Raw genomic sequence first — 27,771 nt, forward strand, 5'->3', positions numbered from 1 at the left:
GACTCCTGGAATCAGCATTGCCTTGATGGCATTTCCAGGAGCAGGCGTGCTCCTTGAAAGCTGGTGCTGGAAGAAAGCACTGGAAAGAGCTGCGGGGAGAAAGGTGACCAAACTGTGGGGTGCAGAGCTCCCCCGGCATTGTGTTTATTAGCATGCCAGTAGACACTGGTGTTAACTGTGTTTTGGGGTAGCTGGCAGCTCCCAGGGAGGTCCAGATCAGACCCCATCCGTGCAAGACCTGCCACCTGCTCTGGCTGCACCACAGTGGTAGCAACCCTGTCTGTACAAACCAACACCCCCAAATGCCTGACAGGGGAGGCAATTACTGACCGGGATGGAAAGCAGTTTAGTTGGACTTCGTGTCTAAAGGGACTTTCCGCACCTCAGCATGAACCTGAGTAAATAGCTCCTTCCCTTTTTCCCCATTGTCACCCTGCCAGAGTGACAGAAGCGTTACCCGTTGCAGTTTTCCCCAGCACAGCAGAGCTGTCTCTGGCTTAAATGTGGTTTTGAAGAGCCCAAGGGTGAAAAGCTCAGCACTGGGCTGCCTGGCTGGGGGAGCCTTCAGGCCACCTTCCCACCAGTCCATGCTGCCACTCTTCCCGGTTTAGTTGATCACAATTATTCCCACCCCACACACTTTCCATCAGCTGGACACACAGCCTCTCTCAGCTGTAGGGACGTTATGAGTTTATCTGTTCTCCCCTGTGTGGCACAAAGTCCAAATTCCACAGGACTTTATTGCATCAGTCCCTCACTCAACCCTGATTGGGTTATCTATCACATTGGCAGCTGATGTGCTGGCAGGGTCCTAAAGCCAAAAAGTGCCCATTGCCCATGGCATGGTGGCACCTCATGATTTATCGCTCTTGCTTTGCACCAGGGCCTTGGCCACCTGGGACTGCCCAGTATGCCCAGCTGGATAGCCTGGTTTGCTCCACAGAGTCACAGAATGGTGCAGTAGGTTTGTGTGGCAAGGTTTTGGAAGCAGCAGGGCTACAGGGGCTGTAAAAAGCTGCTAGAACCTTCCCCCATGTTCAGTGGAGCCAATGCTAACCAGGTCCAAGACGGAGCCGCCACTAGCCAACTCTGAGCCTGTCAGTGATGGTGGTAGCACCTCTGGGAGAACATAAAGAAAAGGAAAAAAAAAATAAAACTGTGCAAGAATTGCACTGGAAGAGGGGAGTAAGAATATATGAGAGCAACAGCTCTGCAGACACCCAGGTCAGTGAAGGAGAGGGAGGAGGTGCTCTGGGTACTGAATCAGAGATTCCCCTACAAACTGTGGTGAAGACCACGATGAAGCAGGCTGTGCCCCTACAACACATGGAGGTTAATAGTGGAGCAGATATCCACCTGCAGCCTAGGGAGAACCCTACATTAGAGCAGCTGGATGCACCTGAAGAAGACTGTGGCTCATGGGAAGCCTGTGCTGGAGTAGGCTCCTGGCAGGACCTGTGAGGAGTGGAGCCCAGGTTGGAGCAGGTTTACCAGCAGGACCTGTGACCCCACGGAGGACCTAGGCTGGAGCAGCCTGTTCCTGAGGGACTGCACCCCGTGGAAGGGACCCACTCTGGAGCAGTGTGTGCAGAACTGCAGCCTGTGAGAAGGACTTATGTTGGAGAAGTCCATGGAGAACTGCCTCCTGTGGGAGGGATCCCATGCTGGGGCAGGGGAAGAGTGTGAGGAAGAAGGAGTAGAAGAGACAACATGTGGTAAACTGACCATAACCCCCATTTCCCGTCCCCCTGGGCTGTTCAAGGTGGGGAGGAGGTAGAGAAATTGGGAGTGAAGTTGAGCCCAGGAAGAAGGGAGGGGTGAGGGGAATGTGTTCTTACATTTTGGATTTAAGTTCTCATTTTCCTACTCTGATTTGAAAGGTAATAAATTAAACTAATTTCCCCAAGTTGAGTCTGCTTTGCCCATGATGGTAGTTGCTGACTGTTCTGCCTGTCCCCATCTCAACCCCTGAGCCTTTCATCATATTTTCTCTCCCCTGTCTGGTTGAGGACAGGAGTGTTAGAGCAGCTTTGGTGGGCACGTGGCATCTGACCAGGCTCAATCCACAACAAATGGTCAGGGTTGGAAGGGACCTCTGGCAATCATCTAGTCCGACCGCCTGCTAAAGCAGGTTCTCCTAGAGCAGGTTGAAAAGAATAACATGCAGATGGGTTTTCAACATCTCCAGAGAAGGAGACGCCCACCCCCCGCCCTGTCCCCCCAGCCTCTCTGGGCAGCCTGTTCCTGTGCCCTGTCACCTTCAAAGTAAAGAAGTTCTTCCTCATATTCAGACAGAATCCCTCTGTCCAGGCACTGCAGGCTCCCCAGGGGTCGATCACTTACACCACTTAGTGACAAGCCAAGTGACTGCGTTTAATGTCCTTTAAACCTTCTAGACCCTATTTGCTCCTCTGCTTTGAGTTCCCTTCAAGGTGCTCAAATGCCCTGGGGATGGAGGGACCCAGGGCCAGCATCCCCATAGAAACACATGCCGCTGGGGCAAAGCAAGGGGCAGGGAGGTGAATATATAAACATATAACCGCAGGGCACAGTGCTCCCTGTCTATCACCCATGCCTGGCAATCATTACTGGGACCTGGCCACCCGTGTCCTCTGGAAACAGGGCAGATGGGGGTGAAGAGCAGCTGTTCCCAGGTGGCAGATCTGGGGCTGTTTCTGAACCCCCCACCCCAACACCACGGGGTTTTGCCTCTTCTGGGGCAGGACCGAGTGCTGAAATTCTTCTTCCCCCAGCTGCTCTGGACTGGCGGAGGGGTCTCGCCCACCTCTGTCTGTAGAGTAAATAATTAACCTTGGACACCTTGAGTGCATTCAGCATTTCTCCCCCGCCTCTCCCTTCCTTTTAACTGGTGGACATAGTGAAAGTGAAACACTGCAGGAGTCTCTGCTGGGAAGCAAACAGGTGAAGGTGCTGGAAGTCTCGGGCAGGTGGGGACAAGCCTTTTTTTCTGCTTCTAACAGCCATTTTCCAGGGGGCAAGGGAGGATGGAGGATGACGCCATTCCCAGAGGAAGCCCCTCGGACAGTGCTCCAGTCAGCTGAGGCGGGAGAGTTCCCCCGGACCCCTGCCCTGCAGAGCTGCCCACCTGCCACTGCATCTCCCTGGGATTTCCTGCGGCACGGAGCTGCTCTAGTTTCTGTGGATCACACCTGTGTTATCCCAGCTCTCCGCAGAAAGGATTGGTTTGGTCAGTACTGGGGTGCATATCCCTTTTCTTTCCCTGCCCATGGGCTCGGGTCTTGGGGCCATCCTTCCTTGGCTCCCTCCACTTCACAGCTCGCCCCTTCGAGGGTTGCCGCTGTGCTCTGGCCACAGAGCCCCCACGCAAGGTTTGAGCTAGGGACTCAGCCCCCTCCCTACTGAAATCCCTGGAAAATGGAGTGCCCTCCTCTCCCTCCCACCCTCTTTAAGGGCTGTGGTGGGGTGAGCTCCTGCGCAAGGCAGTGAATGATTAAATATTCCCCTGTGAGGCTGTGACGCAGGGTCTGAGCCCCACTGCGCGAGCAGCTCAGCAAACCCACGGGAAGATGCTGTCCCTGCAGTTTATAGCCTGTGAAACAGCCATTCCCAAGGGAGCAAAACTCCGGCCAAACTCCAATCGGGGAAGGATAGGTCTATTTCCTGAGTCCCAAGATATCTGTTCGCTGCAATAGTGTTTCAATCTCTGGCTCCTGTGAGCTGGAGAGACCCGAGACAGGCAGTTCCTGGGTGACCTCAAGCAATAGTTGATTTAAATTGATCACTGAGCTGCCTTGAGCCTGCTGGGGGGGAAAGTGGCGTTTCCCATCCTCAGAGCTCTGCAATGTACAAAGTCCCTGTGCGCAGGCTGTGTTAGCTGGTGACCTGTGGCAGCCCTTTGCAAGGGAGGGAAGGCAAAACCTCTCTCTTCCCCCTTCCCAAGCACTTGGGCCGGTCATCAGGGTGGGCATGGGGGAGCCAGTCTGTCTGCAGCAGGGCAGGAGTTGGGCAAGTGCAGGGGGTGTGACTACAGCCCAGCAGCACTGACAGGAGCCCTTCTGTTGAAATCTGAAATCCCCTGCAGCATCCCTGCAGCTCACACAGGGGCTTGCTTGGCCCTTGAGATGCTCAGTCGCAGCGTGCCAGGATGCAGTGCTCTGAGGCAGGATGAGCGATGTGAACCCTTACTGCATCGCAGAGCTTCCTGCACTGTAACCATGACGATCCGGAGCGCAGAGATTGCTGTGGGTTTGAAGGGGCTAGAGCAGAGCTCAGCCACCCACCAGGGACCACTCACCCTGGGCCACCTTCCAGCAGCAGCAGGGCAGGGCTTGAGCAGAGCAGAAGCAGCACCACAACCCAGCCCTGCTGTATCCACATCAGAATGTGGCAACACCTCAGGAAGGGTTATCCTTATGTGGCTGGAAATCCACCTAGAATGGAAAGTACCTTGTTACCAACCAAAGTGGTACATTTACACAGATTACAGCACCTCTGATGTTTAGTGATTCCTCTGTGCTGGAGAAATAGCTGCCACTTGCCTGATGTATGGAGTGAAGTAGAGCTTTCCAGAGCTAGAAACTGGGCAGCACCTGGTGTCTGTGGGTAGAGAGATTTTCAGTCCCTACAGGCTACAACAACTTCCTCGGTCCTTGTATCAGGCGCAGGAAAGGGATGGGCTGGATTTTCAGTCTGGGGCTGACTTCAGAGGCACAGTACTACCCTGTTATGAACGTTTTACCTAATTCTGCTGGTTTGTGCATTTCAGCAGTTACCATCAACCTGTTTGGAAAAGCCCTTGTTGAAAGACAAGGTGAATAGAAATATGGACTTAGACTCAAGGAGCATGACCTCAGAACCAGCCTCTCCGATGAACGGTGCAGGGGAGGAAAAGACAGAGGCTGCTTCTGAGCTGAGCAGCCCAGCTTTTCACAGCAGGGACAGTGGGTTCTTTGAAAGAGGTATTAAAACTATGTTAAGCATCCGGAAATCAAAACAAAGTCTGAACAAAGAGAAAGGAAAGGAAGGTACTGGCACTTGGAAAGGAAAACGACTTTCTTTGCGATTGTCTAAGAGCTACGATGAGAAAAAAAACACAGTCTGTAATGGTGTGGAGGATATTGGTGAGAAGATAGAAGCAGAGTCCATCCAAGGAAAACCTCTTTCAGGTAAGAAGCAAAACCACCAGTGTAATTTGCTTTGCAGCATGTATGTGACCTTCAGGTAACTTACACTTTGCAATTCTTGGGCCCAACAGAGGTGCTAAAAACTAGGCATCCTGTTAGGGGGCAGAGATAACTGTCACCCCTTGCAGAGACTGATTGGGGTGTTACCTGGCCAGCCTGGGCAGGTCACCTGTCACTGAACAGGCTGCTCTGCGGCCTCCACTGTGTGTGTTTAACTGTATCAGCAACTCACCAACCTGTCAGCTCACATACCAGCAGCAGACGTAATGCTCATCATACGTATCAATCGCCAAATCAAGGTTTGGGAACTGCTGATCTGACAACATCTAGAAGTGCCATGTGGGCTATTCCTACACCATTGCCTGTGTTGTGCTTCTGGACAATTTCTGCTCTTCAGCTCTCAGTTGTATGGTCCCCACAGTACTCTGTAGGTGCTGCAAGGCCTTGATGGGGGGGCAAAAAAAGGTGGTTTGGATGTGAGCTGGTTTGGCACCTCCACCTTGGTTCCTAATCTTGGACTGTACTGCAAAGAGACTTCCACAGATACATTTCACTCTCGCACTGACTTCCCATCTATTCTTCTCACCGCAGTGGTGATGCAAGTATTTGTTCAGTTTGTTTTCTTGAGACATGTTTCTCTTGTGTGTTTTGTCAGCATTATATAGATAGGACTTAGGCAAATTGTAATAACTACCTTCAGCATAACTCTCACCTTTCCCCAAGTGTGGGCAGACTGCAATGACTTAGATCTTGGTTTGAGCACCATTCTTTTCTGCTTTCTCAGGGCAGAGGTACTACAATGCATCCACCAGGAGATCGACTGAGATGGGTCAACGTGGCTTGAGCTTTTTTCAGTCTTTCTCAAAGAAATTCTTGATTTATTGCATAGGGTGTCATGGGGATCGCATAGAAGGGCTGGCATTGTCTCACCACTATAATGCGCTCTGCTGTGCCATGAAGTTATTTACTGCTTTGCACTTGTGTGTTGTGAGGCTGGTAAACTGGATCTGAGCCCATCCCATAAACTTTGCTAGTCTGTTCTCAAAAGGTTATAGATGAGGAGCAACAGGAAATGTTACCATAAACCCTTTTCACCTCCTGCAATAAACAAGCTAAGGAATTGCATGAATAAGGCTCATCCTGTGCCCAGTAACTCATGATTGGCCTAGACCAGAGCAGCTCTGTCAGAAACACATCCCATCCTGAGATAAATATGGTAAGCGATGGAGACTCTACCATGTGCACCATTAAGCTGCATAATGGTTAATTGCCTTTCAATTGTCTTCCTTCAACTACCAGCTGGCTGATCTTGTATTGCTAAATTAAAGATCCATTTAGCACCCAATATCACCTCCCTGAATAATTATCCTAGATGGTGATTAAATGGTGTTTTCTTACTTTGATAAACAGAACAGAATGTATTCCTTTAGTCTCTCACTGCAAGCATTTGTGCAAACACGGGTTTTATATTAATTTATCTAGAAAAGGCTAAGTTAACTGGCACAATCTCCCTCCCCTCTGAGTGCAGAAGCAAATGTAGCTCCATATAGGCACTCGGAGCTCTATGCATTTTATGCTGCATCAATAGCTGGATTATTTAGCATATTTCATACAGGTACTGTCATGCTGCACAGATGATTTGGTGCATATGGTATAAAATACCATCAAATATAAAATCTGTGTGCAGACAAGCCCAAGGGCATCAATCATGGGCTATGATCCAATCCTCCATACCTGCTTTGAGTGCTCTCTAATTTTTTGGTATTGTTTTATATATGTATGTCCCAGCAGCAGTGGCCACATATACCTAAATAATACCCTTTCCCTTCTCCCCTTTAATATTTGCCTTATGCTCAGTATCACAGTGGGATCTCCTGTTTAGAGCATCTGTTAGGTTGCTAGAGATGGTAAGAGCTTCCCAGGGCCTCTTAAAAGCTAACAGTGCTCTTGGATCTCCTCCTACACATGGCAAGTACTTCTTGTATTACTGGCAAATAGGCAGTGGCTCTTCCACCAGCAAGGCTTTGAAAAAGAAATGGGAACTCAGTAGACCTCAGCCACGTTGGAGGTAACAGTATTTGGTGACTTTCACCCAGCCTCAGCCAACACCAGCCAGTACTGGTAGTGGTAGTCAAAAGCAAAGGAGGTGGGGAAAACCCATGTGAGACCTGAGCACCAGGAGAAAGCACCCACGGATCTGGATACCCCTCCAATGCACACAGCTCCTCAAACTGTCCAGGGACAGCAGTACTCACTGCTTGGAGAACAAATGTCACTGGTGAGAGGCGGTGCCTGGCACCTGACTGTAGCTTTATATACGGGTGGTGAACAGCCAGGTCACCCAAACCTGAACCACCCCACACAGTTGAACTTCATACACCTGGCATACTTTGATGTTTCTCCATTTCTTATTGCTGGGACCCCAAGAGCACCATCCCAGAGCGCTATCTCCTTGCTCCCCAGCCAAAGTGTTATTGCAGTAACTGCAGAGCTGAGAAGCTGTGGCTTCTGGTCCTCCAGAAGTCCCACTTTTTGGTTGAGAGGAGGCTGGGGACCACAAGCATTTACAGAATATCTCCCAAATGCCTGGAATAGGTAAGAGGCATCTTTTAGAGGCCGTTTGCTCTTGCAGGCACAGGCTGCAAAGGGTGGCCAGCCATGGATGGGCCAGTCTCTGGCTTGCTACCTTGGTCCCTATGTCTCAAGGAGTTCTCATAATGCAAATCACACAGCATCTGCAGTTTGCATTAGCATTATTTTGCTTAGTCCTCAGAAATGCAGAAGCCAGTTTAGCTGTGACATTAGTTGGCATGTGTCTTAGGAAAAATTGATAATGCACAAAATCAAGACAGAAGGGAAGCCCAGGGTTTGCCCAAGGTTACATTTGAACAGAGAGTGTTCCCAAAAATGTATCAGGAGCATCCTCAAGCCAGTATCCCACCGCCCCAGGGCCTTGGTATCTCTGGAGGACATGCTGGTGGGTAGGCTGGGGGCAGACATGACCACAGGATTATGATGGCTTGTATATGTTGGGATTTTCCAAAGTAGTTTCTACAAAAAGTTTTTTATATTATTTGATACCTTGAATTAAATATCTATAGAATTTCTAAATTGATTCATTAGGCTAATGAGTCTTTAAGCAAATGGTGGTGTGCTTCCAAACTGTCTTCAGGACAGTTTATGGGGGTGTGCTGTGCTTGTTTTACAAGCACTTGTGTGAGCTGAGCAGAAATGAAAGTATAACAGTTGAGGGTAGACTTGTCTGCTCTAGGCTGTTGTAAAAGCTGAAAATGAAAAGATGTCACGGCTCTGCCTGCCTGCCTGGGTAGGCAGCACTGGAGATAGCTAAAGTTACCAAAGTATTTTAGAAATAAAAAGTCTACTATTTAACACAGGGTTGTAGAACCTTCCTCTCAGGAATAAGTTGCCTGGTCTTGGTGATATTTTATACTTCTTTCCTTTTCTCCTGCCCAGTAAGCAAACGATATTTTGGCAAAATCTTTTTCTTGCTCTGAAAATTATTGGAAAGATCTATGACCCTTTATTTTAGCTTGACTAATATTTCACTAGAACAGAACTAGGCTTTTGTTAGCCCACGGTACCTAAATGCATATAGAAAAGTTATGGGCAGAAGAGAGAGGCTAGCTCACAAATTTTGTTCAGCCAAATTTTAATTTTATTAATCTGTTTATTTTAATTAAAATTCCTTTTGCAGACAGGAATCGAATACTTAATGCACGTTTTAGGGACATGGTTTAGTGGTGGATTGGGCCAGTGTTAGGTTTACAGTCAGTCTTGATGATCTTCAGTCTTGATGATCTTAAAGATCTTTTCCAACCTAAATGATTCTATGATTCTGTGATTCTATGATCTAGTCAGATGTTTGACCTGAGAGCTCAAAAGACCTGGAGGGGTCTGTCCTGCTGTGCTGCCTCCAGCCAGACCCCTGGATGTTCTCCCTGCCTTGTTGGGCAACATGCTGATATGCCCTCTGGCCAGAGATGCCAGTGAGCTGCACCACCATGGCCAGTTCGGCAGCAGAGCTATGCTGGGAACGCTGGTATGCTGGGAAGCAAGGGCATCCGTGCTAAGGGAAATCCTGCCAGTAGGGTACATCCCAAACTGTCCTCACTGCCAGTCCCACTTCAGCTCCATACTGAGAGGGGCAGAGCCAGTGGCGGTTTTATGCAGCCTGAGACCCCAGTGTCCCTCTGTGCAGCCTCGTTAGCCATTGCTTGAGGTTTTCCTGCTGGGCTATGATCAGGTTTTTTGATATTTCTTACCTCTGAAACCAGAAGTTTAGAGATGTGGCTCACTTTGCAGTGCTTGCATTTCCACTGCTTTCCTCTCCTGTGTCGAACAGGAGCTGGAGGGATCAGGGGGGTCAGTCTCAGAGGCACTGCTGGGACATGACTACTCAGAGCGGTCCTGCAAGCCTCCCTGTGGGGCATCTTGTCCTGTTACCAACCTGCCAATCACCTAATGCCTGCTTTGTCCCAACCTCTTCCCCGCTTCTTTCTGCAGTAATGGAAATCAATGAACTTATTCAGAAAGGGCAACTTTTGGAAGCATTTGCAAACATCAAGTACTTGGAAGATGAGACCATCACTGAACGGGATGCTGAGAAGTACAAAGATAACCCCCAGGAGCTTGTACGGAAATCCAAGGATGTGGATTTGCTTTATAACTCCATCACGAACATGATCCAGTCCATTGTGGTGGGAACACTGGAGCATCCCACTGTAGAGAATGCCACGTTGACCTCGCTGGTGACTTTAATTGCCCGTGAAGAAGCAGCTCATCCTAATACAGGCAACGCTGCTGGTCCTGGGTCAGACTTGCTCGGCACACCCCGAAAGTGGAGGGAGGAGTGGAAGGAAGCTATCAACGAGAGCGCTAGAAAAAGAGTCCTGAGAGTACCCATGGCGTCAAAGGAAGAGGAGAGTTCTTGGCTTGATCTCCACTTAGGCTTCCTCCAGAAATGCCTGAGTGAAGACTTACTGAAAATCAAGTTATCAGTAAAAAAGTGTTATCCAGAGGAGTACCAGGTGTGTGACGTGTATGTGGAGGCTTTTCACAAGGCCATTGCCTCACACTTGCAAGATCTCTCCCGGAGACCGCTGGAATTCAACGAGCTCTATACCTTGCTCGACTGGGTGGCCAACGTCTACCGCAGGTAAGCTGCTGCCCTTGCCACACGGCCTCAGCCTCCTCCGCAGAGCGGCAGGGCCATGGGGTGCTTCAAAAGCACTGAGTCATCTTCAGTTTTCTAAGTGAGTGAGAGAGACACAGTCACTTCTACAGTAGAGCACAGCAGCTGATTTATTAATCGGTGGGGACAAAGGATAAAGCACTTGCTGCTTTTCACAGATCAAAATTACCCAGTTTCGCCCTCCCTCTCCCACTTGCGGTTCTCACTTGCCAGGAAGCTCTCCTTGCAGCTCTGATAAACCTTCTCCCTTTCTGCAAATATTTCGCAAGGTCCAGCAGCTGATCAGTGACTTTTCCAGGCATGGGGAGGGACCTGGAGGGAAGCTCTGCCCTCTGCCCTGTTCAATTAAAAATGTGATGCATGTCGTAACAGGTCACTTTCATCCCCATGCTCAGGGGTCAGTCATCTCAAGGACATGCCAAGACATGACCACGTGGAATTAGCCACATTAACACAAAGGATCTGCTGTGGACAAGTCTGCTAGTTGAATGAGAGGTCCGTGGGTTTTAGGACGTCTTAAAGCTCCCTGCAATTCAGGGGTGACTAAAATATTCTAGGAGCTGTTCAGTCATATCAATACCATCCCCAGGGCATCCTGAATGTGTAGGAGTAAAGACAGGAATTGTTTGCAACAGCAGTAAAACCTGTGCTGCTGGACATTGCCTCCTTTTACATCTGAAGGAGAAATCCAAGACAGGCACCTGTGGAAGGTCCAGGCATTGAGCATCAGTGTCCCCAGCTGTTCGCTGGCCTAGACCACAACCTGTCACCCCAGCCCCAAATGGCTCCCACACTAAAAGCCAACAGAAATACACAGTGAGGTGGGAAGGAGAAGAGAGGCAACATCTACAGGAGATGGGTCTAGTAATAAGCACATAAAACCAGCCATATCAAAGCAAAATTGTGCCTGCCCTAGTAGCTGGTCTCTAGGAATGGCCTGAACCAGATGTCCAAGGATGGGAGGAATGCAAACCAACCGGCACCCTTCAAATAAAAAAAAGGAGGAGTGAAGGCAGGAGTATCGACACTGGGCAAATGGTGGGTAGAAATGGGCAGGGAGGGGGCAGTGGTGGAGCAAACCGTGCAGCAGCAGCGCTTCCCCAGAGCATTCCTAGCCTGGGGTGGCTTTTGGGTCAGGATCATTTGCACCACAGATGGTCTTTGTTTTGCACAGCCCTCAACAGATTTCTTCTGTGACCTTGTCCAGTTGCTCCTAAAACCCCATTTGTAGTGTGATGACCATGTGTGTGTAAACCCCTCAGCATCATGGCAGTGGCTGTCCAGTGTTATGGCAAGAGTGGTATGGGAATGACACTCCCACCCATTGCCCTTCTTCCTCAGGTGTCCCTGCCAGCCTCATCTGGAGGGCAATCCCTGCCTGTCCCCAGCCCCTGGGCACTGTGTACTGCATTTGCAGTACATTGTATACAATACAGAATTGCAGGAGAGGGGGGAAGAAATGAGCTTCAGCAGCCAGGTTCTGCACCAAAGAAAAGCCCCCATCATATTTCTCTAACTTGTTGTCAAAGAGCTTATTGAGCTTGCAGCTGTTATTGGGCACTGCTTGCAATCACCTTGCTGGGTTGAGCTGCTGCCATTTGATTTTCCCATTCTGAAAGAGCTTCGGCCTCTCTTGGGACCCATCCCAAAACAGAAGAAATTTTCTGACCCAAACTCATTATGCTACAATTCAAACAAATGGAAAAAAAGAAAGATAGGGGAACAAGCTCCCTGAGTATACATTTGAGCCAGTCCTTTCAGTCATGGTGGAGAGTTTGTAATGTGGTGTCTTTTTTAATGAGCAGCAGACTCCCGCAGCAGCTGGGCTGTGCAATGCTCCACATGTGCAGATGTACCTCTCCAGGAAATCTGAACCATGGCTGCAGGAACATTGACTCCGGGACACTATCGGCAGGCTGAGCTTTTCTTCTGCTGAGCAGTCACTCGGCACCAGCCTGGCCCTGTACAGCACTATCCTCACTTGGATTCAAACCTAACCATAGGCTTAGCACTGGTTTGGCAGTGGGAACCCTTTTCAGTTGTTGGGCAAATGAGCACGCTGTGTGTAGGACGTTGCAACTGTATTCCCTGCTAACCAAGTGACTGCTTGCAACTTATATCCCACATTCATCAAGGGCATGAATGTTTTCTTTGTCTTCCTCCTCTCCATCTTCATCACCCTGAAAGACACAATACCTCTGCGGTCCGTGGCAGATTGCAAGGGTAGCATATTCAATTGTACAGGCCAGTAACAAGTTCCTCACCCCAGAGGCAGAAACACAAGCACTCCATTCCTTTCCCTGCTTCCCTATCAGCTGGCCTGGTTACACAGCAATCCAGAGGAAAGTGAGTGGTAAAGTCATGTGTCAGCTGAGCACACTTTGGAGTCGGTATCTGTGGCTGCACGTCCACCCACCACTTCCATCTGCAGAGGAACCGTGATGCTGCCGTGGCCCAGGCACGGGAGTGCCTTCCAGGGGCTGCCCTGCACAGAGCAGGACCTGCTCTGCCTGCCACCTCCCCTTGCTAGGGTTAATGCACAAAGGAAAATAACGTGCTGACATAAGCCGTGATGTGACACCAGAGAGGAGCCAAGGAGATCAGCTAGCTCCAAAGCAGCACGCTGCTACAGGAATTACCCTGAAAGGCATTGCACAAGCTTGTAGTCAAATGAATCAGATTCAGGTTGTTTATTTTAAAAAGTAAATTCTCATAGCACTTTTCATGTCCAAACAACTCAGAAGTCTCATGATTTCTAAGGTGGGCTGGAACCTTAGATCATTTTGATTTTGAATAATTAGGATTTTGAATAGTGAGGAAAGATTTTCTTGTTAAAGCTTGAAAACAAGCATTGCAATTTAAGCTTTAAGTGTATTTCTCACGGCTTAATAATTATGTAGCTCATGCCACATGAATATTCCATCAGTTTACTCACCCTCTGAGGCAATATAATTTGTTCGTTTAAATTTTTCCAGTGAACTCTTTCTGGGTCACCCTGATCTCAAACCAGAAGTTAAGACAGAAAACCTGTCCCTGCTGTTAGCACCAGCTGATTGGGATAAACTGAAAACTGACTACATCGCTTCTGCAAAGGTGAGCATTTTGACCTTGTCCCCATGTACCCCCCAGGGAAGACATGGGAGCCCCAGCCTCCCGCGCAGACGTCTTGGATGGCTGCATCATGGTTTCTAGCCCCACCAGGTGCCAAATCCTGCCAGCACCACACAGAATGGCCTTTCATCAAAAGTAAAAAAGTCCTGAACACCAATTCATGGGCTGAAACGGGCCATGGGCCTGCATCTAGATGATCACAGAGCCCAAGGGACTGTACCAGATCCATACAGTATGGCAGAACCTTACTAAAAGGTCATAGCTGGGCTCCATCAGACTGGATGCAGTGCAATGCTAGATGTAAATGCATTTTAGCTGCTGCTTTTAGAGCTGGCAATCTCCTCCAGCACTTCTGAGGTTTGCTATAGGCAGGCAACTTCGGGCATGTCCCTGCCAGAGAACATCCCCATGGTTCGGTTTCGCCTAAGAAGCCCCTTCTGCCGTTGTCTTTCTGCTGTCCTTGGCTGGGACCCTGTGTAAGACTACGTGCTTTCCTAGTTCTTTGCTGGGCTCAGACATTTTCTTGCAAACCGTTTCTGAAGCAGGGCACTGCACAAGGTGAGCTCAAGGTACCCAGCTGAGTAATATTGGTATTGCTCCATCATGCTGGTGAGGGAGTGTTTTGTTTCACCAGCAGCAAGATTGATTTATCAGCCAGGACTGAACAGTGCTGCCACTTACTCATGGGGCCGTACCACCAGAAAGGACCGGTTTGATCTTTAATCCTGACCTTGTGCATTATACATGCTAGAGGACTTTGCAATCAAGCAGTCAAACAGCTGACACAATATTTCCCTGCCAGGAGAATGATTCTGCCTTGATTTGGGAGTACCTTTCCCCCCTCACAGCCCAGCTCCTAATTTTTCCCAAGATCCTGTGTAGACTGACGGGGTCTGGAGCAAGACCTTTGCCTCTGTGTACCTTTCTGTGCCCCACGTGTGAGCCTTGCACAGATGCCGATGGAGCAGAACACAGCGAGCTGCTTTACCTGAGCTGCCTGTTTCCTTCCTACATTCAACATTTAGGGGAAAATCAAAAGCTATTTTGGAAACATCCTGAGACTGGAGGTCACGGAGAAGTGGGAGAAGGAAGTTCATCCAGAAGTGAAGGAAAACCTCTACCACTCCTCGCTCTCCTTTGATATTCAAACGGTATTTAATTATCTGTGGTAACATGTGGGGGGCTCCGTGGCTCCAGGGAAACTGGATCGTTACCTTCTGGGGTGGAGGTACCGCCTCCTGTGTTAATTTATGTTAGTCATGCACTGGCAGAATACATTAAAACAGAAAATGCCATTTATTACAACTTTTTGCTCTCCTGCTTGCCTTCTAGCTGCAAATTAAACCCGCTGTCAATTGTGTCAGCAACATAATAGGCAACTGAATTTAAAGTCCTTAAATCTCTTTCATTAGAAAGAAGAAAGAGAAAGGGGAAAAAAAGGTGGAAAGAAAAGGTTTGTCAGAAAAACCTCTTGGCTGAAAGAGCGACTTTGTCCCGGGGCTGTGGCAGCTGCTGAAAGGCCATAGGCAGTGACAGCCACTCCAATTTAAACAGTACAAAACCCAAAAGCTCCTACTAGCTTCAGGGACTACAGGGTAATAAATCCAGGAGGGGTTTTGATTCATTCTCCTCATTCAAAGGGTTGAGTCATTTCAATTAAATGATACCCAAAAAAAGAGAGGGAGAGAGAAAGAAAGAAAATCAAAGAGTTTTGCCTGCTGCCGTGACTCTTTTTCCATAGAGGAATGTTACACGTTGTGTGATCACTGGGAAGGCAGGTCTGAATTGGATTAGCAGATGGGTAGGATGCCTCGGGAAGCGCCAGAGTGGGACCACAGCCTGCCTCACTCCAGAGAGGCAGCCAGAGTTGTGGGAATGGGAATTTGGGAGGATCCCCCATGCAAGCAAGATTTAGGAGTGATGCCCAACCCTCCATGCAGCCCTGGTATCACTCCTGAACAGGGGGCTTGTGTGGGTCCCCAGGGATGGTGCTTATAGCCACCCTCAGTATGGGGATTTGGGGACAGCTCAACTCCCCTTGGGCACTGGGTTGGGGATTGATCCCTCCTGCAAATCCCCCCAGAAGAGAAGGATGGCACCAGGGCAGCTGGGGGGGGGTGCGGATCCAGTCAACACCGCATCTAACTCACGCTCAGACAGCAGAGGGGCACGGGGCCATTAGGGATGAATGATTATGCCACGAATCAGTTTGTGCCTTTTGGCCCATTCTGCATAATTATTTTTAAAACTGCCAGAGAATAATGAAAACCATCTGGCAACAAGTCAGCTGTGTCCCCCTTTGCTAAGGGAATTGCTGCTATTAACCAAAGCTGCGTAAGATTCTTGCGAAGGATGTTTCACTCATGCTTGTCCCATTCACTGCAGTTCTTTTCATGCCCTTTTCTAGATCATCGGGGAGCACATGAAGATATCTGGAGTAATCAGCCGAAGCCTGGAAATGAAAATGCTTGAGCTGTGCCTGGCAGAGCTGCAGGAATTCATACCAAGGTCATTGCCTCTCTGGGCAGCACATTCCTTCCAAATGAGTCCCACATTGGTAAAAAAGCAGGGAAAAGGTCCATATGCTGGGCCAGACACTGGCACCGAGCAGGCACGGGCCTGCTCCTGGGAGAATTAGAGATCATGAGCCAAACAATGAGCAAGCTGCAAAACAGCTTGAAGGGAATCATAAACAGACCCATCTGGGACTCTTGCAAGTCCCAAAATCTGAGGTTAGAGCTGCAGGAAGGAGCTGCTGGCTGGAAAAGGACGGGACCACTGTGGCATCAGATACTGGTTGCTTGCAGCTGCAGCCATGTGCAAACAGCACTTATGGACCCCTAGACGCTGAGCCTGCTTGCCCAAAACATCATCTAGGTGTCCTGGGTTGAGTCCTGCCGAGAGGGTTTTCTGCTACATCCCATGGCTATGGGCATAGAAATGGATGATGGGACCCTCTCTATTACACCCAGGCAAAACATAAAGCTGGGCAGCCTCCGGAGTTTTTTTTTTAATTTACTTAGTGTCCAAAGGACACAGGAGCCTGCACCTTTGCTGAAATAATGTTTTTCTGCTTGGTAGTCCCCAGGTTATGGCCTCAGATCTTAACCCCTGCGACGTGCTTTGGGGATGCTCCAGGGAAGGTTTTTGGGTCACGGAGGGTCCCAGCACAGCGACATGCTGTCCCACCCCTCCAGCAGGGCTGTGTTCCTGGGGGTCTGCAGCCACTTGCCAGAGCAGTGATCTGCAGAGCAGAAAGGCTGTTTGCATGAATCAACTCCAAGCGAGACTAAAAATAATTTCTTGTTAACCTTTGAAGTTTTCCACCTCCAGCGGGCACTGAGTGGGGAGTTTGCTAATAGACTTTTGCAGGAGCGAGGGTGGGGAGCCCCAGCACTGCTTTCTCAGATTGTGAACCTGGGGCATGGCAGGTGTCCGAAGTGCACGAAAGGCAATGCTTTCACTTCTAAACCCTCATCCCTAATAGGCCAGTGATCTGCACTTGTCTCCCAAACCCTGAGAGAGCAGGATGGGTCAAACCAGCTATTTGACTTTGAAGTCTTCCTGGGTTTTTGAGGAGAAACGCAGTATACATATTCCATTCTTTCAGGGTTTTTTTCTTTTTTCCCCCTTTTTCTTTTTTTCCTCTTTTTTTTTTTCTTTGTTCTCTTCTTTTCTTTTCTTTTTTTTATTTCTTTTTAAACAAAATTGGTGTAAAATGCAAGCTGGGGTGGCAAGGGCTCCCAAATGTAAAGGTCACTGAAACTTAAGCTTTTTCTTACACAAACCAGAGGTGCAAGCAACTGAGGCCAACCCAGGCAGGTTCCTTCACCCTCAGAATGGGACCACCAGGCAAAGCCTGCCTGAGCACGCAGCCTCCTACCAGCAGTGTGGACCTGGCTGTAAAACAGCTGTCAAAACCATAAAAGCTGTGCTATAAATGAAACAGCTACCTAACACACCATGCTGAAGTTACAGGGTGGGGGAAATGTAGGTGTGCTGTCCCATTCCTGTTCCCTTTCAGCTGTAAAATCAGCCCTGAGGTAAATCTTTTCCTTGTGTGCTTAAGAAGGCACACATCATATTGCCCCAAAAGCTGGAAAAATGAAGGACCAGACTGATGAGCCTGAGTACCAGGGCTGCAATCAATCAATCCCTCAACATGATAACAAGCCAGAGATTTGGTCTGTCAAGATCCCTGGCATCTCCCCAAAAATGCTGCATAGCTGCTCAGGCGAGTGCACCCTAAACCCATAATTACCTGCCATCTATTCCCCTCCAATGCACATGCATGTTACAGCAGCTGAAAAAAACATGTCCTCATACAAAGGGGACAGGTTGGGCCAGCCACCAGCATCTTCTGGCATCACTGTGTGCACAGAAGATGAGCATCCTCCATCCCCCCACTGTCAGCATTACCTGTGTGCCTTCTCCTGCAGGTTCGGGGAGGAGTTCATGGCATGGAGCACTGCCCAGGACAGCCCCATCTTTGCACCGTGTTTCGCTGCCTACATCAACAGCTTCCACGACCTGGCGTAAGTCTGCTCCTCCTGAGCCAAGCTGCCATGTTGCTGGGGTCCGGGAGGGTGGCAGTGTCTGGAAAGGGAAGACCAAGGTCTCCTTGCAGTGCCCTGCTGGGTGCTCAGCCTCCGGCCCTTCCTCACCTCACAGGGGGATGTTCCCCAAGAGATGCAGACAGAAGTCACAAGGGTTAAGAGAGAAGCAGGGATGGATCCAGTGCTGGGGTAAAAGCTTTAAACTAATTTTCAGCTCATCTTTTTTTTTTTTTTTTTGGTGCTGGAGGTTAGCAGTATAGACCCAGAAACACAGTCTGAAGGCTGCTTTTGGCATTTTGGCACTGGGCTGGAGGAAGCTCTGTGAAAGCACTCAACCTGCAAATAAACCCCTGCTATCGCTGCTGGCAGCAGGAACTTCCAGGGCTTTGCACACAGTATGAATTAGGTATTTAAAGCCTCTGTATATATAAATGCATGGAAAAGGCCTCTGATGAACAGGTATGCCCGCCATCTCTGGCGGTCAGAGTGCTTCCAGGAGAGGGGCACTCTCCCCTTAAATAGGACGGTGCCACTCAGTGTGTGTCCCAGGGTCTGTTCCATCAGCCGGGTGCTGTGGCACATGATGACCTTGCACTTCCCAGCGCGCAGCTGCCCACACAGCCACCGCTGGTGCTGGGGGAACCGGAGCTGTTAGTGTAGCACCTGCCCCAGGGTCATGGCCTGCAGCTGTGAAAGGACACAGCCCACCGAGGCCCAGGGGCTCTTCAGCATCTGGGGTTGTCCCTGCCATGCAGATGTGGTGCTCCAGAGGCCAACCCAGCCAACTGACCCGGCGTTAATACCTGCGGTCTGCCCACCAAAAAGCTTGGGCTACCTCCAGCCCATGCTGCCACATCGCTGCCTGGCACTGGTGGCGGGGACATACTGCGTGCCAAATACTATTGAGGGGATGCAGAGAATGTCGTGTTGCAGTGTCTCACAGGAGCTGCCGGCTCCAGCTGCAGCGAGCACTTCTGGTGGGAAGTCTCTAGATGGCACGGTCTCTCCAGCAATGCTAACTGCGCCGAGGAGCTGCCTTCCTCTGCCTCCGCCTGTGGAATGTCAGAATATCAGAATATCACTCTCCCCTTCCCTGCTGCGGACTGGAGAGGTGCTGAGGGCATAGCCAGCTCCAGGCAGCCAGCTGGCAGGCGTTTGGGTGGTGGATCAGCTCCAGTGGGTTTGTTTCCTGAGCTGAGTTAAACATTTGTCAGCCGGGGGTGGCCAGTTGCTGGGCAGAGGTAGGTGACATGATTTTGTGGATGCTGGACCCAGATTTCAGGGGTTCAGCAGGAGTTATGGACCTGAGCCCCCAGCCTGGGGTGAGGGGGATGCTCTTAGGTGTTTTGCACTCCTGCCTGGGCAGCCTCAGACATATAAACTGGCTACCAAGCAGTGGCAGGAGCCTGCCACGCACTGTGGCCACAGCAGTGGTTGGGGCACTCCGTGCAGCTCAGGGACCACTAGCACTTTGGTGGTGCTGCCTCGGGTCTCCCCAGAGTATGTTACAGTGGGGCATGGATGGAAAGAGAAGCAAGCCAGGAGCTGGCAAAGCCCCCAGGGCCCACGCACAGCACTGGGGATTTCATTAACCTCTCAGAACTGTGTTCTCTTCCTCATTAGTGTGAACCCTTGCAGAAGTGCACGCTGTCCCTAGGAAATTCCACAGGTTTCCAACTCTATTGTTCACTGTCCCAGCTGCTGCTGATAGACGATATGAGGAGTGGGTCAGCTGGGCTCTGGAGGATGCCTGCTTGGCACCTTTCTTGTCTCTGGCTTTATTATTTACCTCTCTCTTGCCCCATGAGCCCCTCAGTGCTCTCTCAGGTACCTGGAGAATATTTAGAAGTGTTGCTCAAGTGAAAAAGTTACCAGCCTACGCAACTGCTCCGCATGGTTGAACAGTCCCACCTGATGAGGAAATAGGTGTTTTTTAAGCATGGTTACTCACTTGTGATTAATTTTCAGTGTGTGGGATTGTGCAAAAAAAAAATAAAATTATTGACCCATTAAGTGTTTCCAAGAGGAAGTACTAGATACACAAATTTATTTTAAAGTTATGCCCAAGATGCCAATCTGAATAAAATGCTTAGGGCAATATAATACATTTTAATATTAACCCACTGGTGGTCTCTCTCTCTAGGTCAGGGTTAGAAACAATGTTTAAAGTCAACACTGAGGAACTGCAGAAGATTTTGGAAGCTCTGACAAGGAACTTCACTAATATTTTTTTTAATAAATTAAGAACAAAAGTACAGGTAAGAGGATCTTGGCCACATTATTTCCTAAATATAAGGGGTATGTGCTGGACCACTGCAGCAGCTGAGGGCCATTGCCCTTCCCTGGTCTCGCCGACCAGACCTCATTTTGCAGCGCATGACATGATGGTCCCTCCAAAACGCATCGTGTCTAGCATTCATAAAAATCCTCCTTAATCCAAAGTGACACTTCAGGTATCCTGGGAGTTTTCCACTATGAGGTATGATACATTTCTCAAGCTCTTCAGTACAACAGCAACCAAAAGAAAATGCTTCCAGCATCACAGGCAAAATAGCGGGGGGAAACCTTGCCCATAGTGAAGCACTGGGGAAGTCAGCTGGACATCACCAATGGGACATTTTTCCTTCTATCAAAACATTTGGATTTTTCAGGACTTTGATTTGCTCTTACTTATTCATAGATCTGCTATCACAGTCTGTTATCAACCTCTTCAGACAGGACAGAATTCATTCTGGTAGAGGTGATTTTTCCAGGCTGTTTCCATGGTGAAGGAAGACTGATTCTTGCAGTGTGAGGATGCTAAAGCTCTGGTATCAGCTGATAAAGCTCTGATATGAGCTTAACTTGTGTTAAGAGGCCTAAAAGCCAACATGCTGCAAGTCAGCTTGTGCTTTCCAGGTGCTGTAGACAGGACGTTCTGTTCTTAGCCAGCTGGGGGTCCACTAGCTCTAGCTGATACAACACAAGAGACAGGGAATTAAGCCTTTGGTCTGACTCCTTTTCATCCATCCTAATTCACTTTCTAAATCACCAAGCATAACTTTCAGAAACCAAGACAGTCGTGCAACTGCTCCAGTCTAAGCCAAGCCTGCCTGGACAAGGGGACTTTCCAGTGGCTGCAGAGCCTGTCTCAGAGCCTAAGGGGCAGGCAAGGAAGGAGTCAAGCCAAGGCATTGAGCAAGAGAGCTGAAATGCCGTGAGAAATTAAAGCGGCCAAGGCAAAGCATTTCTAAACAGCCCTCCAGCAGGCTGGGAGCACAGCAGGAGGGAGCAAGTCAAGGAAATAATTGGGAAGGAGCTTGACAGGACTCTAAAGACAGAGCTGAGAGCTAGGAGGAGAAAAGTACAAAGGGGATGTGCCAGAGAGGGGATATTTTGACTTTGGCCTTAGGGGAGTCCCTTCCAGGTGCCACCAGAAGCCTTTAGCAGATACTGCTGTGTTTCTATGTGGAAGCATGTTAGCTTTAGGGACCCGGCAAGGGAAATAGCCCTCTGGGGACACTTGAGCAGAGCATCTTATACCCAGGGTAGTTGGGAAATGGTACCATCGCTCCCACATCATCACTGACCATAAGACATGAAAGTGGGGATGCACCCAGCTGCTATTCCCCCACTACCACATCAGAGCAATGAGCAGAAGAAAAATCCCAGCGAGACTAAGACTTTGTGCAGACACACGGGTCTGCAGAGGGTACAGACAGTCCCCTGGAAGTGCTTGAGCAAGAGGAGCTTGATTTCCTTGTGGAGAAGGCTGGAGGGGTGATGGATTATTGGGCTAATTTCCAACAGATTCGCTGTCATGTCATGTTCATAGCTGGTGCAAACCCACGTAACACTAGCATATGTGGTTCCACCCCACAGCCTGTTCTAGCTATGCCTGGATTTTCTCTGATTAACATTCCCATACAGTAGAGATACAAATTTATTTACCTAAAGAAATACAGCTGGTGGATTAGAAGGCGGCACAGAGCAAGGAAAAGAGGTGTCCCAAGTAAACCTTTAATGCCAAAGCATCTACTGCTCGGGGAGTAGTGCTTCTCCTGCCTGCACTGGGGTGCCTGCCCAGAGAGGGAGATGTGGCTCTGAATTCCCTGGGGTGCTGAGAGAAACCCAGCCTGGTCCATGCTCCTGGTGTCTAATTCCTGACACATCTTCACACAGACTGGGTGTGCTGTTGGTACTCTGTGCTTTTTGTTTCAAGGCCCCTGAGCAGGCATATAGCTGGGTGCCTTCAGCTAGTGCATCAGCTAGTCTGAGTATTACCAGGACCATTAGTGAGTTGGTCTTTTTTCAGCCACTCCTTAAGAAAATCCTGACCAAGGACTGGATTTTCGCAACAGAAAGGCCGGACTCGCTGGCATCGGCAGTCTCGCAGTTCTCCAAGCATCTGCAGCACATGAGGGAGCCCACGGGGCAGGTAGGTGGCTGGTCCCACCCCAGGTGTAGTGATGCTGAGGGGATCCCACTGCCATTTGTAGGCTGTGGTCAGACTTGCAGACTCCTCTCCAGCAGTGGGGACTATTTATAACCGTGGGGACTGCTGATGTGAGGGAGTTCAGCTATTACCGTGCTTCCGCATGAGAATAAGCAGCATCTTTCCTCTCTGTAGTTTAAAGATGGGAACTGATTTCTTTTAAGAAAAACAAAAATCTGAAAGTTATAATTCTACGAGTCACAGGCTTATGTGCTCCTTTCATATCTATGCAGTTGTGAAATACATGGGTAGATGATAACAGCTCTATATTTAAAACCTGCAAGCACCATCAAAACCTACTTTTAAAACAATCTTAAATAAACCCCTTTGCTACTGAGGAGCCAACACCAAATCATGGGCTATTTCAGGGTGCAGAGTACTTCCATGGCATTCCCCTGGGCAGTGCCTTTGCTGTGTGCCAGAGCAAGCGGCTGCAAGCTGCTGGCTCCCTTTGACAGGACTGGCACGGGCAGCGTGTGCTGCATTCGTGTATCTCCTCTATGCCCTCAGCAGTAGGGCTTGCATGGAAACCACAGGAAAATCATGAGGTTGTTGGGTTTTTTTAACCAGGAGCTTCTCCGTGATGTTCATAAGTATGTGGTGAAGGAATACATCATGCAGGTCATCAAACCCAGACGGAAAATGAACAGGGAGACACGGCAGCAAGTGAGTGAAAAGATGAACCAGGAAGCCAGAATCCTTAATAATATGCTCATTGATCAGGTATGTGAGTTCTCTTCTGGCATCCCCTGGTTGCCCCATCCCTGGAGGTGCAATGTCCCCACTTGGCTTTCCGGAGACCAAGGTAGCAGGCTCTTGAGGAGGGCAAGCCTCAAGAAATGTAAAAGTGCTTAAGGGAGCAAGTGAGGTGGTTACTGCAGGTTCATGGTGTGGACTTTCAGCCCAGCAGCTACTCTGTAGTAGTGGCTTGCGCATGCTCAGCTGGCTGCTCTCCGATTGCAGTGCCTGGTGTCCTAACACACTCCCAGGTGCATGGGCACTGTGTGTAGGGTGGTTCATGTGCTGTAGGATCACACTCATCCTGTGGCAGCTTCTTCCTGAGCCTGTTCCCCTGGGCCATGGGATGCACCTTGTCTCCAAAAGATCCCTGCCTTGGGTACAGCTCATGGAGGAGTCCACTGAGGTCCATCCAGGCACACAGTCTGCATACAGGAGGGTGATGGGGAGAAAATTGTGGCTGTTTGTGTGTTTTGTGACAAGGCAACTTCAGCTTGGGATTTTCAGGGAAGCCAAAGTTGAATTCATTGTATTTTGCAGAAAGTCAGGTGTCTGGGGCACTAAATCTCACTGAGGCAGATCCTTCTCACAGATAAGGCACACAAAACTTTTAGGCAGCAGGAGGTGAAGTCTCTGGCATCTACTGCTGTTCTGGACCACAGCCACAACACCTTGCTCAGGGTCTGGCTCTCCAGATGTTTCTCCAATGCTTGTGAGCATTGGGTATGGCAGAATCAGGCCCCAGCATTGCTCCCAGGGGTGCCTTGCCATTGCCCCCCAGTGCTGCCCCGCTGGCAGCATGCTGCCTGCCCAAGGCCATGCTGCACTGGACTGCAGCAGGACTGTCTTACACCAGGAAAAGCAACACGCTGCCATGCTCTGCATGCAGGTAAAAGGGCATTGTGCAGGTGCTGTGCTCCCCCCTGACATCCCCGTACGCCTCTTTGTTTGCAGGGCTCTGACTCGGACTGGCTCCTTCCTGCCATACATCACATTGCCGATATCATCGGGGAAAAGAAAAAAGACAAGATCAAGGAGTACGTCAAGGAGCTGTGTCAGCATTATCCAGATATCAGGTACAAGAAATGGCAGACACCAGAACTGCTGGGATCCATCCCAGAGTGCCAGCTCACCCCATACCTTGGCCACGCTCTTCAGCTTCTCTTCTCTGCTAGTAGCCACACATCAGAGGTCAAGGTGCCAGCAACAGGAGGAAGGTCACCTTATTCTTCTTTCTGTACAGCTGTATCCTTTCTCTTTTTTCCCGTTTGCTGGATCTTATAATGCACGCAAGTTACCACAAAAGCCTTTTCATTTTGGAGTAGAATAGAACAGAACAGAACAATTTCAGTTAAAAAAGGCATACAATGATCATCTACTCCAACTGCCTGACCAATTCAGGGCTGACTAAAAGGGCATGTTAAGGGCATTGCCCAAATGCCTCAAACACTGCCAGGCTCGGTGTTCGACCATCCTCTCGATAAAGAAATGCCTCTTCATGTCAAGTCTGCAGTTCCCCTGATACAACCCTGAGTCATTTTCATGCAGCCTACCACTGGATACCATTTTATTGCTCCAAATGAACCTCATTTCACTCTAAAGCTCCAGGCTGTTTTTCAGTATGTCACCAGTATTCGCCCAGTTTGCTGATTTGCAGGCTTCAGCTCTGGGGCAAATAGTATGTCTCCTGTTCCCAGGCTCAGACCTCAAAGTGCAGCAGACATTAACACAGTTCAGCTGCAGCTTCTGAAAGGGCCTCAACACAACCACTAAATTTTGGAACAAGTTTCAAATTCTTTCTTTTGTACTTTCCATTTGCTGTTCCAAAGCAGCATCTGCAAAAATTAAGGCTACTGGAAAAGCAAACAAAATGACTAAGCAGCTGCGTATCAGAAGTTACCTCATCTTCTACAGCTTCTACCAACCATTGAGAAGGAATATCAGTAGTACAGTTTGCAAAAAATTCCATTTCATCAGAGTTGTTTCAGAAAAAGACCAAAGTTTTTTGCACTGGGTTACACGGTTCCTGCTGGATAACATTTATACAATCAAAATAGACCATAAATTTAACAAATTGCTCAGAACACTGAAGTGGACCTTCCAATATTCAGAAAAAAAGGATTACATTAGATATATTTTCCTCTCCCCAAAACTGAGGCTCAAAATTTTTCAGAAGTATATTTAACTTGATTGGGTCAGATATGCTTCGGGCTTAGCTGTGTGGGGAAAATCAAGACAGGGACTTGGAAAAGAATAATTGTTCCTGGATGATTTCCTAGGTGAACACACCTATCCTACAAAAAAATAGCCTTAATCCCAGTGACCAGATTAAGCTGATGGAAGAGGCAGTGCCTGTTCTGGGAAGGATGGGGGAGGTAAATGAAGGCTAGTCAGCCTTAGCTATTTGAAAACAATTTTCCAGGGGGAAAAGCCATTTACAAGTCTGTGATTTTGGTACTTTTTCATCATTAGCCTTAGACCTCAGCCAAGTTTTAAGGCTCATCCTCTTGGTTGATCTATTTCCTGGCTTTCTATTATTGAGTAATATTATTTTTAACAATTAAGTCTGGGAAACAAGGAAGAACCTGCTGGACTTGCATTGCTTCCTGTTCAGGTCTCTGAACAGGAGAAAAAATAACAGATTTTTCCCCTGAGCTCTCAGAGACATTGCTGAATTTGTATATACTGAGATTACTGGAACGAGGCATGTTTCCAAGTTGACTTTCCTCGCTCTAATCTAATTAGTGCCTGCCAGCTTCCTAAATATTAGCACTTCCATTACTCAACTCAAAATAATCATTAAATAAAAGGTCTGCAGCCTCTCAGGAAAACTTGCAAAAGACATCACGTGTGTGGAGATGGAAGAGAAAATTCCCCAAAGCACCAACAGCAGGAGGGTGTCCCAGCAGCGCAGGGTGGTAGGAGCTGGGGCTGCTGCCTCTGTACCTCCCAAGGCTGCAGACCCCTGTCCTAGGGGCTCCTCCAGCATGGTGAGGGGACATTCCCCAGTGTTTTGCTATGGCCTTGCTCTGTCTCTGGTATGGTTGTTGGTTGCTTACTTCTGGGCTGGTTTTGCACAGCCAGGATTGAGCAAGGTCTTGTTTGGTTTCTGCAGAAAGGAGCATGTCCTGGCAGTCCTCGCGCTCCGGGGGCTGGGGCACACCAGGAGAGCAGCAATTCTTCGGCAAGGCTACCATGCACTGGAGAGCCCAGATGGTGGGGAGTGCAGCACGCTCTTTGCTGAAATTGATGCCCCGCTGATCATCAGCTGCTTCTAAAAGAGGACCAAAACAGCAGTCAGCATCCTTCCTCCTCCTACGTTGCCTCTATGGCATGATCCAAAATCTACTACTCTGCCTCACTCCCCTGCAAATGCAAATTTTTGACTGCTGGGGAAAAGGAGCATTTTTTTGAACTTGCTACCCCAAGTTTGGAAACCAAAGGCAACAGACACAGCAAGACACTGACCTTCTGCAAGAGCTCCTGGGCAGCAGCTCCAGCCCAGGCACGGTGTCCACCCTGTGTTCAGTGCAGATTTTATTGTTAAGAGGCTGTTGCTTGGTCCAAGATTGAGTCTCTTCTCAGAGAAGAGGAGAAAACTAAAAGAAGTTCACTCAGAGCTATATTAAGCCTGGGACTGAGCATTGCATAATTATACAGCAGCACCTCCTTCATAATTAGTGTCCCTGAGCAACTGAGGGGCAGAGCTTGGGCAGGGATGTGGTCACGCCCAAGTCTTATTTCCTCCCTCATGAACCAGTTGGCCAAGCTGGCATGCTACAAGGTCGATGATGTTGTGACTTGATGCCACAAACCACTACCTGCCTGAAGAGAAAAACCTTGGAGGGTAACCAAACCCCTCAACTGGGACATGCAATGCAGAGACCACTGTAAGCTCCTGGATGGACCCCATGGCCCTTCTGGTGTTTCAGCAGGTCTTCCTCACTCGTGAGCTGCCTTGCAGAACTCCTGTTGGACCGAAGACCAGTTCATGCCATCACAGCCTCTCTGTGCAGGCAGACATACCTGGATGGGACAAGCCATGTGGAGGGAGGCTCTGAGTCCTCCTTGCGCTGCGGAAAAGGGTCACCGTGCCCCTAATCCTTGTATGTTCAAATGTATTTTAGCAAATCTGGTATAATCTGACTGCAGAATTACATGAAAGCTAATGTGAGGTGGACAGGCATAGTGCTACAGATCAGATCCTCATCTGGTGTAAGCCAGCATCACCCCATTGATGGGCATGGGACATCACCAGTTTAACGCTGTGAGGGATACAAAGCATTACATCCAGCATCTGCAGGGAGGACTAAAAGAGACATCCAGCAGCCTACAGCTGGACAAATCTGATTTTATTTAACCCAATTTATCCTTTAGGTTGCCTTCCACGGGAATTAATCCATGAGTCTGTATAGAGACATGTTTACCATCTATCAATTAATGTGATGAATGTGGACATGAACATAGCCTTGAACACTAATTTTTCTGCTGTAGGCCTTAAAGCATCAGTAGTGA

General features: G+C 49.0%; 1 protein-coding gene across 6 annotated transcripts; it reads left to right on the plus strand.

Moving 5' to 3' along the window:
* Window positions 1–2,787: 2,787 nt before the first annotated feature.
* EXOC3L4 (exocyst complex component 3 like 4) lies at window positions 2,788–27,771 on the plus strand. Of its 6 annotated transcripts, XM_027794638.2 has the most exons (13): window positions 2,791–2,922; window positions 2,993–3,208; window positions 4,748–5,147; window positions 9,690–10,341; window positions 13,353–13,470; window positions 14,514–14,639; window positions 15,896–15,996; window positions 17,928–18,023; window positions 20,188–20,302; window positions 22,339–22,461; window positions 23,089–23,241; window positions 24,211–24,332; window positions 26,372–27,771. In XM_027794638.2, exons 3-13 carry the CDS (start codon window positions 4,805–4,807, stop codon window positions 26,532–26,534), a joined length of 2,112 nt encoding a protein of 703 aa, XP_027650439.2. In that variant the 5' UTR covers window positions 2,791–2,922; window positions 2,993–3,208; window positions 4,748–4,804; the 3' UTR covers window positions 26,535–27,771. The 6 variants fall into 6 exon arrangements, with proteins under 6 accessions (XP_027650441.2, XP_027650442.2, XP_027650439.2 ...); XM_027794640.2 differs by having other exon boundaries at window positions 2,788–3,208; window positions 23,089–23,184; XM_055818836.1 differs by having other exon boundaries at window positions 2,791–3,208.

The sequence above is a fragment of the Falco peregrinus genome, chromosome 1 (assembly GCF_023634155.1).
Source record: "Falco peregrinus isolate bFalPer1 chromosome 1, bFalPer1.pri, whole genome shotgun sequence".
In the NCBI taxonomy this organism is placed as follows: domain Eukaryota; kingdom Metazoa; phylum Chordata; class Aves; order Falconiformes; family Falconidae; genus Falco; species Falco peregrinus.

What these genes read in the sequence shown, in the direction of transcription:
- EXOC3L4 (XM_055818836.1), top strand. Translation starts at nt 4,805, where the DNA reads ATGGACTTAGACTCAAGGAGCATGACCTCAGAACCAGCCTCTCCGATG. An exon ending in TCTCCTTTGATATTCAAACG is followed by an intron (nt 14,640 to 15,895) that starts GTATTTAATTAT and finishes GCCCTTTTCTAG; the next exon opens with ATCATCGGGGAGCACATGAA. An exon ending in CAGCATTATCCAGATATCAG is followed by an intron (nt 24,333 to 26,371) that starts GTACAAGAAATG and finishes TGGTTTCTGCAG; the next exon opens with AAAGGAGCATGTCCTGGCAG.